At 33.2% G+C, this 14,122-nt stretch overlaps 1 protein-coding gene across 11 annotated transcripts in view; it reads right to left on the minus strand.

Moving 5' to 3' along the window:
* The window catches only part of Phf14 (PHD finger protein 14), a 284,212-nt gene that overhangs the window by 238,627 nt on the left and 31,463 nt on the right, over window positions 1-14,122 (minus strand). For all 11 annotated transcript variants that reach the window (XR_010045211.1, XR_010045215.1, XR_010045212.1 and 8 more), the window contains 2 exons: window positions 3,872-4,031; window positions 762-873 (listed from right to left, as the gene is read on the minus strand). Coding sequence is in view for 8 of the 11 variants with exons in the window: in XM_063242147.1 (XP_063098217.1) it covers window positions 762-873; window positions 3,872-4,031 (272 nt within the window). In the remaining 3 variants the exon portion in view is untranslated. The remainder of the gene's footprint in view (window positions 1-761; window positions 874-3,871; window positions 4,032-14,122) is intronic.

Here is a 14,122-nt window from a genome sequence, read left to right on the forward strand (position 1 = left end):
CAACCCCTAATCTGTCAGCATTTTGATCTTTGATTCCCAGCCTTAAGAACTATAAAAAAAAAAAAATGCATTTATAAATTACTCAATCTAAGACACCTGATTACAGCAGTCTGAAAGGACTAAGTTCCTTATTCTACCTTTTATGTCTCCGTTCCTCATAACCCTATAGACAGTGAAGAAGCTGTATTGATACCTAATTAACTCTAGTGTTCGAAGGGCACTTATAGTTTTTATACACCTAGGTTTAAGTTAATAAGAGGGCATTTTTAAACATATATAAACCTGAAATTTGATGAATCAAATCCAACTTGTAAATTATCAAGGCTGAGAAACATTTACTAGACAAAAGGTTATGTAATCATAAAAAATGAGTATTTAAAACTGAGCAAAATAAAATATGCTGCTTATATTTGTTTTTATAATTCTGATGAATTCCACTTCAAAAGTTAAGTCAGAAACTGGGATTATATTAGATCCAACTCATTATAAATAACACTGATCTATATATTAGTCAGTATGTCTTGTGCCAGGGAAATAGTAGTAGATTCCATTGACTCCATAGATTATTCAACATTAAGAATATATGAAAAAATTTATCCATCATCAGATTTCTAGGAAAATTATATTAATAAATAATTTAGTACTAAAAGCTGAGCAAACAATATGCTATAAGCACTTGTATAAACACTAATGCTATAAATAAAAAGCATTTATAACAAGTAAAAATGTTCTCTTTTACAATGAAAATCACTCTGTCTTACCTTGGCACCATATTTGGAATAATTCATTTCTGTTAGTGTTACTGGTCGTAATTTGTCAATATCTCCAAAGGCTACTCCAGGTACATAGAGGGCACAGACAATGTGAACCCATCTGTAAGGAGAGAAGATATGATTTTTCTATCAGAAACTTTCATGGAATCCTCACATGGAAAACAAACATAAAACATGTGCCATCTGAAAGAATTGTTTGATCAAATGTTAGAATCTTGATTTCAAACATGTAAATGAAGAATATAAAACACCAACAGAAATATGGCAGTTATTACAGAAAACATGCCTGCATTAAGCACTACTTTTCCAGTAGCTTACGGAACACTTAGATTTAACTATTTATAATTGCCTTTTGCTAAAATCCAGTGCACTTTGTTCTTATCTGTTATCCTTAAATATTTGCATAAAACTAATATTCAAGAGAAACAAAATATTTTCATATGCATATGAAAAATATTCAGGCACTGCTATAAGCATTCAGAGAACTAAAGATCCTAATTTAAGAATTAAGAATCCTAATATAAGAACTGTGTGGTTACTCTGTAGTAATTAGACAAAATTGTTCTTTAACGTTATTCTTCCAAAAGATGTTATATAAACCTTCAGGACATATAACATATATTTTGATGTGCAGTTTCACTTTCTTCCCAAGTTCAAAGCTCATCACTAAAAGAAGGTACAAAACGAAAGTAAAAATAGAAGTCACACTTTCATTCATCTCATCTGTTCCCCAAACAATATATGTACTAACATTTATATGCCCCACATATACATGTATTTTTAAAGTCAGAATGATGCTGTGACATTAAACAAAGAATGCTCCATTTCAGTAGACTTTTAAAAACTAGAGTTGGCTTTGAATTTATGTTTTTAAAATTGATTTGAATCACTTGTAATATGCTAGGCACTCTATTTGCTTACAACCAATGTTGAATCACTGTCTTTGAAATTTAAATTGCAGACCAAATCGCTTCTGTAAAAATAGGGTAAAAATGAGATAGCAAATCTACTGACCCTGAATACATTTCATAACAAATTCTGCTTTATTTTAATGACAGGTTGTGAAGAGTATACAGTTCTGCTTTTATGATATAGTGTCAGTTTTAAGGGGCAAAGAATCAATGTATAGAGGTACTAAGGAAAGTAGTAACAATCTTTTAAAAAATTATTTTTTATTAGAAATTCAAGGCTTTGTAATTTCCTTGATAGAACATTTTAATCCAACCTCCTAAATACATCCTGTAGAGTTAAATAATAAAGATACACATCTTCAACCAGCAGCTGCTCTCTCTATTTAATTTGTACAGTTTTTTCATGCTCCACTGGTGTATTAAATGTCGCCATACTCTGTAGTTTATTTTTGATAAACCCAACAGCTGGCTGCTTGCTTCACACTGACCTTCTTAAAACATTTTAGAACAAGTCACACAAGTACTACAGATTTAAACTGCTATTTCTGTGTGATTGGCACACAAGTCTATCATTTTGTTCAACCACTCATGTGAGACTACCAACTTGAATCTTTATTAAAATCTGTATCAAACTAAGTAAAAATTGCTGTAAGACAATTTTGGTCACTTTTAATACCAGTATACATTTTTTATGTCTTTAGTAACACATACTTCAGAATTTTGTAATTAAGGCAATTCAGAAAATGAAAACCAAAAATACTTCCTTATTACTTTACCATCCATTTTGCTGGGAGCTATGATGACAGATGTTGATTGGGGAAAGGAGCAGAAAAATAAGCATCACATAAAACCACCGAAAAACAGTCAAATTGTCATTCTATCATAGAAACTACTTAACAGATTCTTTTAAATACATATATGTTAATAATTAAGACTAAATAACAATGTACTTCTCAAAAGACTCATTTCTGAGTGGGAATTATATTAATCAAATGCTTTTGAAATGTTCTGTATTTATAGTATCTTTATAATATACATTCACCTTTAGTATGTTATTTTTAATTCCTTTATTCAATAAATAATTCCTGACTATCTATCAGACAGGAAGCACTACACAAGCAGTTCAGAAGTTATGAAGACATATGTGTCTAACCTGCTGTCCTCACTCTGCAGTCAAATGCTGGAAAGGAATAAAAACCTAAAAGTTTTCTGTGAGTCATAGATTATTTTTCTTACTTAACAATCAAAGAACAGGCTCACAGGATTAAGTAATTCCAAAATTTAATAAGACTAGTGATAATTATAACTTAAAAGAATTAAATGCTGCTCTTGCTGCTCTTTTACTGAAGAATTAAATGCTGCTTTTACTACTCTTATAATGCTTACTTTGAAAAATTAAAGAATTTAACTCAGAGGGTTTTTTTTTCATTACAAAATAGACAAGAGATCAATCAACAAAGGACAAAAGGAAGTCAGATCTAGTATTTCCCATAATCAAGTGTATTAGATTACTTAAAATAGGGTGAACTATTTTCCCTAAGATATGAATTAGAAATATAATCACAAGAATGCTTTTACAGGTTTGACACATATCATCTATATAGAACTTGTGTCTCACATCAACAATAGAAGGGAAAATATTCCCATTAAGCCTACTTAATAGAAGTCAATTTCAAAAACTAAGCTTTTTCATTCTTTCTATATATTGTTCTTTCTTTACACCTGTTTTTCATTTAAAGCTGGAATACTAAACACCTGTCAAATTTCTTGACGTTTTATACCTTGAATCCAGAGAGCAATATTACATAAAGACTTATAATTTCCATACCTATATGTGAGAGTAAACATCAACATTAAATGTTCAAACAGTAAATAAAAGATGTTTTTGCCAGGCTACATATCAAAGGAGGTGTATATATTTATAATAACCACCACACCTAATAAAAATATTTCCCAATAAATCACAGTGGTTAGAGAGGCCTTTCTGCTTGTCAGACGGACACAATAAACTGTCTGTCTTCCTCCCTTCTCTCATGTGTAGCCTACTGGCAATTTACTCCATGCCAGGAAGATACCAAAAAAGCAATCAAATGAAGTATAGCTCAGAAAATCATAAATAGAACAGTTAAGTTCAAAGTAGACAGGTCGCAGAGCAGTATATGAACACAACATAATCAGGACAGCAACCTTCCAGCATCTGTCTCCTTGAAAATTCCATCCTGGTTAGGACATAGTTCACAGCTAGGAGAAACACCACATTTACAAGCATCACAAAACCAAGGTTCAGTAGAGTTTTCAGAAGCTGAACTCATAATAGAGTCACTCTCTCCATCAACCCCATAACAACCTAAAAGAAAAAAAAAAAAGAAATACTTATTATTAAACAGGATTTCTTCTTTAAACTAGTATTTATAAAATACCCATCCCCCAGAAATAAAAGAGGTGAGATGTGGAGAATAATTCAGAAAAGGCAACAATGTGTAAGTGTAATATTAAAACACAGAAGTAAAAATCATTTTATAATTTTTCTTACCTAACATAGTATAAAAAACAAAATAAATGGTATTTTAAAACAATTTTAGGCATTCAGGAGGAGAATTAAAGGCTGGAGAAATTTTAATAATATTTTTAAGATTTAATTAAAAATTATTGAAAAGAAATCAGACTAATAAACTACCTATTACTATGTACAAATTACCTTTATAAAAGGCACTAGAATATAAACAGATCAAGTTCATGCAAAAGACACAAAATGCCTTTGATATAATTATAGAGGAAGATTATAACAAACTGATAACAAGAAATGCAAAATATTATTAAAAGGAAAAATCTACAGAAACATACATACACAATAATTAAAGCTATAGAACAATGTGAAAAGTTCTGACTATAGCAAAGCTCTACTCCCAGCTAAAACAACCTATAATGAAATATTTAATAACTATTTTTCTCTTTAAAATTTCATAATTCTTTTGTCTTCTATAAAAAACTTACCCATAACTGCAATGAATGAAAACGAGAGCTCATTCTCTTTCTTCTCATTCACTAAACTTTGATATTCAGATTAAGAATTAAATTATTTAGGCAGATTAAATAACAAAAATCTTCAAACTCCCTCATAAATATACAGATAATACTACATAAATCTTTACATTGTTCAGTATACTTCAACTACATCCCAATTATTTAAAAAGCAAGAATTTTTCTATTAAATCAAGGATTTAAGTCTGGAATTACAAATTATATTTAAAATTACTAGACTTGGGTTGACAATATAGCTCAGTGGCACAAGGGCTTGTCTGGGAAGCACAATGTCCTGAGTTTAATTTCTGGTACAAAAAAAGATATAATTAAAGTTACTAGGCTTTCAGATCTGCCTAAAATCCTTTTTTTTTTTTTTTTTTCTAAAATCCTTATAAAACCAAAAAGCACCTGATTTTGATAGATTATAAATCAAAAGTTTAAACCAATCAGAATTCCAGGGAGGACTTCACTGCCAACATCTTAGTTAGATCTAATTCTCCTCATTAAAATTGCTAATACTTAGTTTAATCTATGAACTCATCAGTAATGAGTTCTTCATAACTGATGAATCAATCACATTCACTAGTAAGTGATGTCACATTATCCCGAAGAACTGTCAGCAGTAAGGTACTCAAAATCTGTATTAGTAACCACAAAGTACTCACAAACATAAAATCTAATAAAGCACAACCGAAAAGTTGAGAGGTAAGTTTACAGAGGATATTTAAAACCATTCTGAACCAATGCATTAGGTAAAAAATATTTCTCTAGAAAAAGTCAGAACTCTTAAATTGCTTCTTTTTCAAAACGGTTCTAGACACATACCAACTTCACATAATACACTTTCCGTTCCATCTAAAAAGAAAGGTACTACCATTATGTCAAAATATCCTTCAATTCAGTTGTGGTGTCATAAACAAGCCCATAATCCCAGTACTCTGGGAGGCTGAGACAGGATGACTGCATGCACAAGTCCAGCCTGGACAGTTTAGTCACTCAGTGAAACCCCATCTTGGTATTTAAAAAGGAAGGATGGTCTGAGCTCTGAACCAAAGGTTTAGCACTTTATATCCATCCATTCTCTTCCTTTTTAACTTACAACCAAGTATATTTTAAAATCTTTCTTTCTCCCACACAAAAACATTAGTACAAAAAGGTTTTCTTTCTTATAAATAAAAATAAAATAAATTTAAAGAAGGGAGGTAACACCTTCAGAGAACTCACTTTCTGTATATATATAGCAATAAATTAAGACTGTGACTTAATTCTAGTCCTGATGTATCACCTTTAGGTTTTGTCATGGTTTATGTCAGTGGCCCCCAAGCCTCATGCAATTATGGATATGACCAAATCTACTGTTTGTGATTGGTTCATTGTCTAGTGCTCAAATTGGTGGTGTGTGCTACACCTGCCTAGGGTTGAAGCCAGCATATGATGTAAGAGCAGGAAGAAGATGTGTCTTGCTCTCTTTTGCTTTTGCTGTTTGCAGCTGGCTATGAATGGCAGCCAGATGTGCCACCTTGCTATTTTGAGCCAGGTAAGCATAGACTACAACCTCCAAAACTGAAAGAAATAAACCTTTTCTTCTTTAGTGTCAAGAATCGAGTATTTTGTCTCAGCAACAACAGTAAAAAGTAACTAAGACAGGTTTTGAACATCTCTCTTCAGTAGGCTAAGACAAATCATTACTTCTCAAGATAGGTCATTTCTAAAGATAACTAAATTATCAGTCATCTAGGATTCTTTTACCAGGCTTAGTCATTCCTTACAGAACTAGACAAAGCAATCTTAAAATTCCTAAGGAACCAGAAGAGATCTAGAACAGCAAAACCAATTCTGAGCAACAAAGATAAGGCAGGGCGCATCACAATCCCAGACTTCAAGTTACACTACAAAGCTACAATTGCAAAAGTCTGGTATTGGTACACACACACACACACACACACACACACATACAGAATAGAAGATACAAAAACAACTCCAATCAAGTTCAGCTATCTTATCTTTGACAAAGACATCAACCCTTTGGTTGGAGGAAAGAAAGCCTCTGTAACAAATAGCGCTGAGAAATATGCCAAACATTAAACTTAAAACTCCTATCTCTAAGCAGGCACTGAACTAAAGTCAAAATGGAACAAAGATCCAAATATTAAACAAAAATATTTAATCTGATGGACGACAATAGGTAAAACTCTTAAAGACACAAGTAGAAGCAAAGCTGTACAAGAAATAACAACAAGAATTAACAAACGAAATCACACCAATTTAAAAAGCTTCTGTACAGAAAGGGAAACCACCAACAGTGTGAAATGACAACTTACAAACTGGGAAAAAAATTTTGCCAGCTATTCTTCAGACATAATATCTAAAATATATAAAGAACTCCAAAATTTTGACCCCCCCCCAATTTAAATCCCACTTTAAAAAAATGGGCATCTGAAATGAATAGACACTTCTCAAAGGAATACAGATGACTAATAAATAAATGAAAAAAATGTTCAATATCCCTGGCCACTTGAGAAATGCAAATTAAAACACTGAGATTCAATCTTACTCCAGAAAGAATGGTTATCATCAAGAAACCAACCAATTAAAAAATGCTGGCAGGGTTGTGGGGAAAAAGGAAGCCTTTTCCCTTGTTGGTAAAAAGTGTACAGGTACAGCTACTGTGGAAATCACTATGGAGATTTCTCAAAAAACTAGAACTAGAGGTCCCATTTGACCCAGCTATCCCGCTTCTAGGTATCTTCCCAAAAGAGTCAAAGAAATCATAACACGATGTTTTATATATATACGCATGTTTACAGCAGCACAATTTATAACAGCCAAATCTTGAAAGCAGCCTATATGTCCATCAAGAGATAAAGGGGTCAAGAAAATTTGGTATTTTTACACAATTTTATGGCAGAGTACTATTCTGCCACAAAAAAGGATAAACATGAGTAACCCAAAGGAAAATAGATACACCTTGAGATCATAACGTTAAGAGAAGTGACTCAAGACACACATGCTTAAATACTACATATTTTTCCTTATAAGAAAAACAACATACATAAGAAATAAAAGATAATAGGAAAAAAAGAGATAAAATGTACAATAATCCAACACAGACAACGTACCTAAAAAATACACTTCAACTTGGTACAACTGTCTTACATGTTTTATGTGTTCTTTGGCCTATTAGTCTGGTTTTCAATCTGCATATATGATAATTAACTTTAAAAGGTCTTATAAATAAATGAATCTGAACTGGAAAAATACAAGGGGACAGATGGGGAAAAACAGAATTGAAATGTGTTATGTACAAGTACAATTCCCTACAGTGAATGTAACCATTATTTACTCCAAACACGTACTAATAAAAGTTTACAAATAACACACTAAAATAAAATAAAGTGTAGTATTAATAGCAAATTCTAAGGGGCACCTAAAGTAACTCACAGTAAACGACAATCAGTGTACTAAGAATGCCACTTATCACTGATGATCATCTCTCAGAAGGCCTCACCACACAAGTTTTCTATGCATCCAATATAACATCAGGAACTGGTTGCTGTCATGATTTACGTTGGTGACCCCGAGGCCTCATGTATTTGCATTGTACATTTGTGACTGGTTTATTTTCTAGCGCTTGGATTGGCGGTGTGAATGCTACACTGGTCTAGGGGTGGAGTCAGGATGTAACATAATGACAAGAAGGTGTGTCTCCCTCTTTTGGCGGTTTCTGCCTTGCTATTTGCAGCCGCCATGTCACCCTGCCTTGAAGCCAACTGAGTATGGACTGAAACCTCCAAAAAACTGTAAGAAGTAAACCTTTCCTTTCCCAACTTTGGGCTTCAGGTATTTTGTCTCAGCAACGAGTAAAAAGTAACTAAGACAGTTGCATACTAAGCAAGCAGTTCAAACTGCAAAATAACTGCTCATAACCACCAAAAGACATCCAAAGTAAAGTAACAATATAAGTAAAGTCATGCTCAGCTCAATAAATCACCCATAACAAAGAAAAAGAACCAAATACAGCTAGTAAATTTTAAATTACCAGCATTAATTCACTAGTTGTCATTGAGGGTCAATAGCTACTTACATATATACTATTACTCATACATAGAGCATAATTAAAATAGTCTAACAGGTGAAAACTAAAAATTGAGTTTGCAACTATAACTTACATAAACTACCTGAATAAATTCTTAACTACTATCCTTATGATATTCAAGTTTTATAATGGTGAACGTTTATGTACTCTGAAAGTCATATAAAAGAAAGGCAAAGAAAAAACTTTCAGCAACTCAACTATTACATACAAATAAGCAAAGAAATCCAATTGTTTTTTAATATTAATTGTGGTTAGCAATCAATCATCTTTACCACTTTATGAATTTTTTAAATGTGAAACCATAAATTTAAAAGAAAAAAGAATTTTATCCTTGGAAGTAGTTATTGTTACCAAAAAAAAGAAAAATAGTTCTGTAAAGGCAGCAGTAAGCAAAATGTTGCATTCAATGAAAAAATTGTAAAACAATAAGCCGCAGTCAATCTATTCTGTCAATGGACCATGTAATACCAATGGGGGGAAAAAATCTATTTTCTTTACAAATTAATGTTCCTTTAAAACAAACTCTTTCAAACTAGAGAAAAATCTGTATTCAGACAAAGTAGGCAATTATCAAGATAATAAATTCCTCAAGGTGCTATTAAATGTATTAACTTCATTCAGCACAATCGGCAGTTCACGTCTTAGAATAAAACAAAACTTCAATTCTGTTTTTAAAGACTATATTACACAGGGCAAACATTTGCACAGTTTTAAAGAACCTACACAAAATTTCAGGAATGATTTCTGAGCTCCCTCAAGATACTTCTCCTTTTCAACCTGAAAGAGTAGCACTGTGAAAGTTGAAACAAAAACCAGGGAGTAAGAATTTCTTCTTTAAGCTTCACTATTATTGAAAAATAACCCACACTGTAACATCATTTTGTAGAGTTTTTGCTTTACTAGTCACTTCCACTACCACTTTTTCCATATTTCTCAGTACTCCCATTGGGTTTGCTGAGCTCTAAGTTTTAGCATTTATTGTCCAGTCTAACCCATTTCAACTCACAGTCAAACACATTTTAAAATGTTTCTCTCTTGCACACAAAACATAAGTACAGTAAAAAATGTTTTTCATATGTATAAACTATAAAATAAATTTAGATACAGAAGACACATTTTATATGTTAATTATATTTTCAAATATATAAACATGGAAAACATGTTTCTGTTACCATGTAATTAGGATTAACTTGTGAATAGTAATCTACGCAAATGACATTTAAGGAAAAATATGAAGTCGGTTTACAAGTGTCTTGAAGTGTACAAAATTATGAATGGATGCAAGTTAGTGGAAATTTTCCCATTTTTCACAATGAAAGAAGAGATTTGCAGACTTCTACCTTTTATCTATGTAACTCTCCATAAATTGAATCTCTGAGACTTAGTTACCACATTTGCAGTATATATTTAATATTTATCCTAATATCTCTCATTATATAAAAAACAGGAACACAATGTTAGGACTGAAAATACTTTAACTGCACTTAACATGCTCTCACTAGACCTTGGATTATAAAACCTACCCATGAAATAAAATTTCAAAATTATTCATCTTGCTTAGAGTATCTATAATGAGTATGACATCCATCACAAAGATAGCCTAAAGCACAGAAGAACCAAAGTCCCCAATGACTTATACATAAGCTAAATAGTTACTGTATGAATATATGCCACCTAGTAAGCACTTAAGGGTATATTCTTACATGTAATAAAAAATAAAAATAGTCTAGGGTTCACAGAAAATCAAAAATAAAGAGTGGAGAAAAATGTAGTATACTTCATCTCATTTATTGCATAGACACTAAAGCTGAGAGCAACTGCTGGTAATGTACTACCTAATGTTCTATCATTAGGTGGTGTATTCATGCTACATACCTGACAGCTTTTTCTGACACACTGTAATCAATACATCAGGATAAGTGACCTCACACTAAGGGGTACCCTACCATTACAAATCAGTTATGAGCTCTACCACAAAGGTGCTTATGCCAACTGACAGGCTGCAGCCCTCAAATTTGAAAGAAAAACAAAATTATTTATTTTTAGATGAAATGAGTGCTCTAAAAAAAGTTACAGTTATGCACTTAATAAGTAACATCTGGAAAAATATGCTTTAGCAAAATCTCAAATTAAGAACCTCTTTCAATTATGATCATTTGAGGTAAATTTTAAAAAAGGAAAGAAAGATACAATGTATCAAACACTGTGGTTATCTGGTTACTAAAACTACAAATGCTGGCTTAATATACACCTCATAATGATGCAAAACCCATATCCATCAGTTAAAATCACCCTTCAAATTTTGAATTTTGATCTTTGGAGGCAACTGAAATATTGTATAATAATCATTCTCAACATTGAGGAATAGGAGAGAGCCACAGTTCCCAGTTAACCATGCAACTGTGAGGGTAAACAACTGATATTCTTTTGTAGTATACTGTGCTGCTAAACTAGGATGCTCACAAGTTTAGGTGTATTCAGCACATATTTCATGTATTATAATTAATCCACATTTTATGGAAAGGTAACCCCATAATAATTGAAAAACTGTATTTGATTCTTTTTGCTTTATGCTTGCTATATGTTACTACATATTTCTGCATCAGAATACAGGAGCAAAATAAGTCTTCCATAAATAGAGACACTGAGAGTTCATATTTAACCACAGAATATTTAAGAAAAGTTGATTGCCTTAATTAAAATATGGAAGTCTGTCACTTTAAGTACCTGAAGTTAAAAATAAAGCAAAACCCAAACTCTTGTAACACTATTTTCCAATACAGTTTAGAAAATTTCACCTTCTAGGATCAATTCATATCATATGAAACATCCATTTTATTGTGAAAATTGCCAATATCCCAAAACTGTTATACAGATTCAAGGCAATACCAATGAAAATACCATCAACATACCTCACAGATCTAGAGAAATCACTCCTAAAATTCATGTGGAACCAGAAGAGACCTAGAATAGCAAAGGCAATTCTAAGCAGCAAAGGCAAGGAAGGAGGCATCACAATCCCTTACTTGAAGTTATAATACAAAGCAACTGTAGTAAAATCTGCTTGGTACTGGAACCAAAACAGAGCCAAAGATCAGTGGAATAGATTAGAAGATACAACCATAACTACAAACACACTCAACCACCTTATCTTTGATAAAGGGGCCAAACATGTTCTCTGGAAGAACGACAGTCTCTTTAATAAATGGTGTTGGAAAAACTGACTCTCCATATGCCAAAAACTAAAACTAGACCCACGTCTATCACCATGTACTAAAATAAAATCTAAATGGATCAAAGACCTGAATACTAAAACAGAAACACTAAATCTGGTGGAAGACAAAGTAGGTAAAAATCTTGAAGACATAGGGGTAGGTAGAGAATTCATGAGCAGGAATCAAACCGCATGGGAACTACTTCCCAGAATCAATAGCTGGGATCACATCTTATAAAGTCTGCATGTCAAAAGAAATTTCCAGCATAGTGAAAAGAAAACCCACAAACTGGGAAAAAATCTTAGTGAACCATCCCTCAGACAAAGGACTTCGGTCTAAAACATATAAAGAATTTTTAAAAATCAGACACCTGAAATTCAAAGACCCAATCCAAAAATGGGCATCTGAGATGAATACACACTTCTCAGATGAAGAAATACTAGTGGCAAATAAATACATGAAAAAATGTTCATCATCAGTAGAGAAATGCAAATTAAAACAATGCTGAGATTCTATCTCACTCCTGAAAGAATGGCCAGGATCAAGAAAACTACCAACAACAAATGCTGAAGAGGCTGTGGGGAAAAGGGAACTCTCCTGCACTGTTGGTGGGAGTGTAGACTGGTGCAACCACTGTGGAGGTCAGTCTGGAGATTCCTTAAAAGCTGGGATTGGGAGTTCCATTTGACTCAGCTCTTTTATTTCTAGACATATTTCCAGAAGAACTGAAAACATCATACTACAGTGATATACGTGCACCATGTTTATAGAAGCACAATTTGTAATAGTCAGATCTTGGAAACAACCTAAGTGTCTATCATCTGAGGAATGGATAAAAAAGTTGTGGTATTTTTATACAATGGAGTACTACTCAGCTATAAAGAATGATCACATTGAGATATTTCTAAATAAATCGACACAACTTGAGACCATAATCATAAGTGAAATAAGTCAAACTCACATGTGTAAATACCATATAGTCTCCCTGGTGTAAGAAATGGTAAGAGTATCATTTCTGGTAATCATGATTGGCCATTACATTGCTTTGAAGGCTTATAATGATTGCACTCATTAGTTGGAATAGGTTTATCCTGGTTAGTTTGATTTTATTATCTGTGATGGTATGAATAGCTATTTTGAAGAAAACAAGTCATTATAATAACCAGTGCTGATTTAATATCATCATACTCTGAAGTCCTACCATGCTTTGCTCTTCTGTTTCCTTTGGTTCTATCATGCTGAATCTTATTCGATTTTATTATGTGTGATAGTATAAACAAATTTTCTATGGGAAATGAGATAATATAGTGTCCATTGTTCATTTTCTGTTATTTGGTTCTGAATGCCCTATAATTCTTTCATTCTCTTTAATGGTTTTATACTACTTTGTTGTGTTTGATATTCTTATATATGAAGTTATACTCAACTATTTCAAAGAAAGAGACTTTATGGTAGTTACTGTTAATTACGGGTTGTCTTCTGGTGAAATACTGTATTGCTTACTGAAAGGGTTTTGGCTCAGACAGGACACTGTAGCCAGGAAAACTTCAACCAGAACCAGGAAGCCTCTATCTCCCCTGCCCGTAGGAATTTACCTGTGACGCCATCTTCCCTGCCCCTGGGAATTTGCCTATGGCGCCAAACCTAGGACCAATGGGCTACCCGTGCATCCCTGATGCCCCCTTAGGTTCCACCCCAAACCAAGGCTACTTACATACCCCCCACACTACATGTCCGCTGGAGAGATCGCCGGACTCCAGTGTGGGGGGTGCCAGTCATCTCTCTCCTGTTCTCAGAATAAAGGCCTCTTTTTGTTTTATACTTCTCATCTTTTGGAAATAATCCTATCACTTACATTGGCAGGTGACTGACTCCTGGGACATACCCAGTTGAGTCCCCCAGCCGATTCACAAACCGGGTAACATCCTGGATTAATTCCGCACTTTTTCCTCTCCCGAGATATCCTTGTCACCAGCGCCCTGCATGCATCATCGGCCAGATTGATTTCAGGTGAGCACTCCCCGGGGGAACTCTTGGCACTGGGCAGCTTCAGTCAACTGTTCTCCCCGTTCGAGTAGGTCTGTGGCATTTTCACGTCCTTAG

Source organism: Cavia porcellus, unplaced genomic scaffold (genome assembly GCF_034190915.1).
Source record: "Cavia porcellus strain 051 isolate PalLab524CR breed Dunkin Hartley unplaced genomic scaffold, mCavPor4.1 scaffold_2, whole genome shotgun sequence".
In the NCBI taxonomy this organism is placed as follows: domain Eukaryota; kingdom Metazoa; phylum Chordata; class Mammalia; order Rodentia; family Caviidae; genus Cavia; species Cavia porcellus.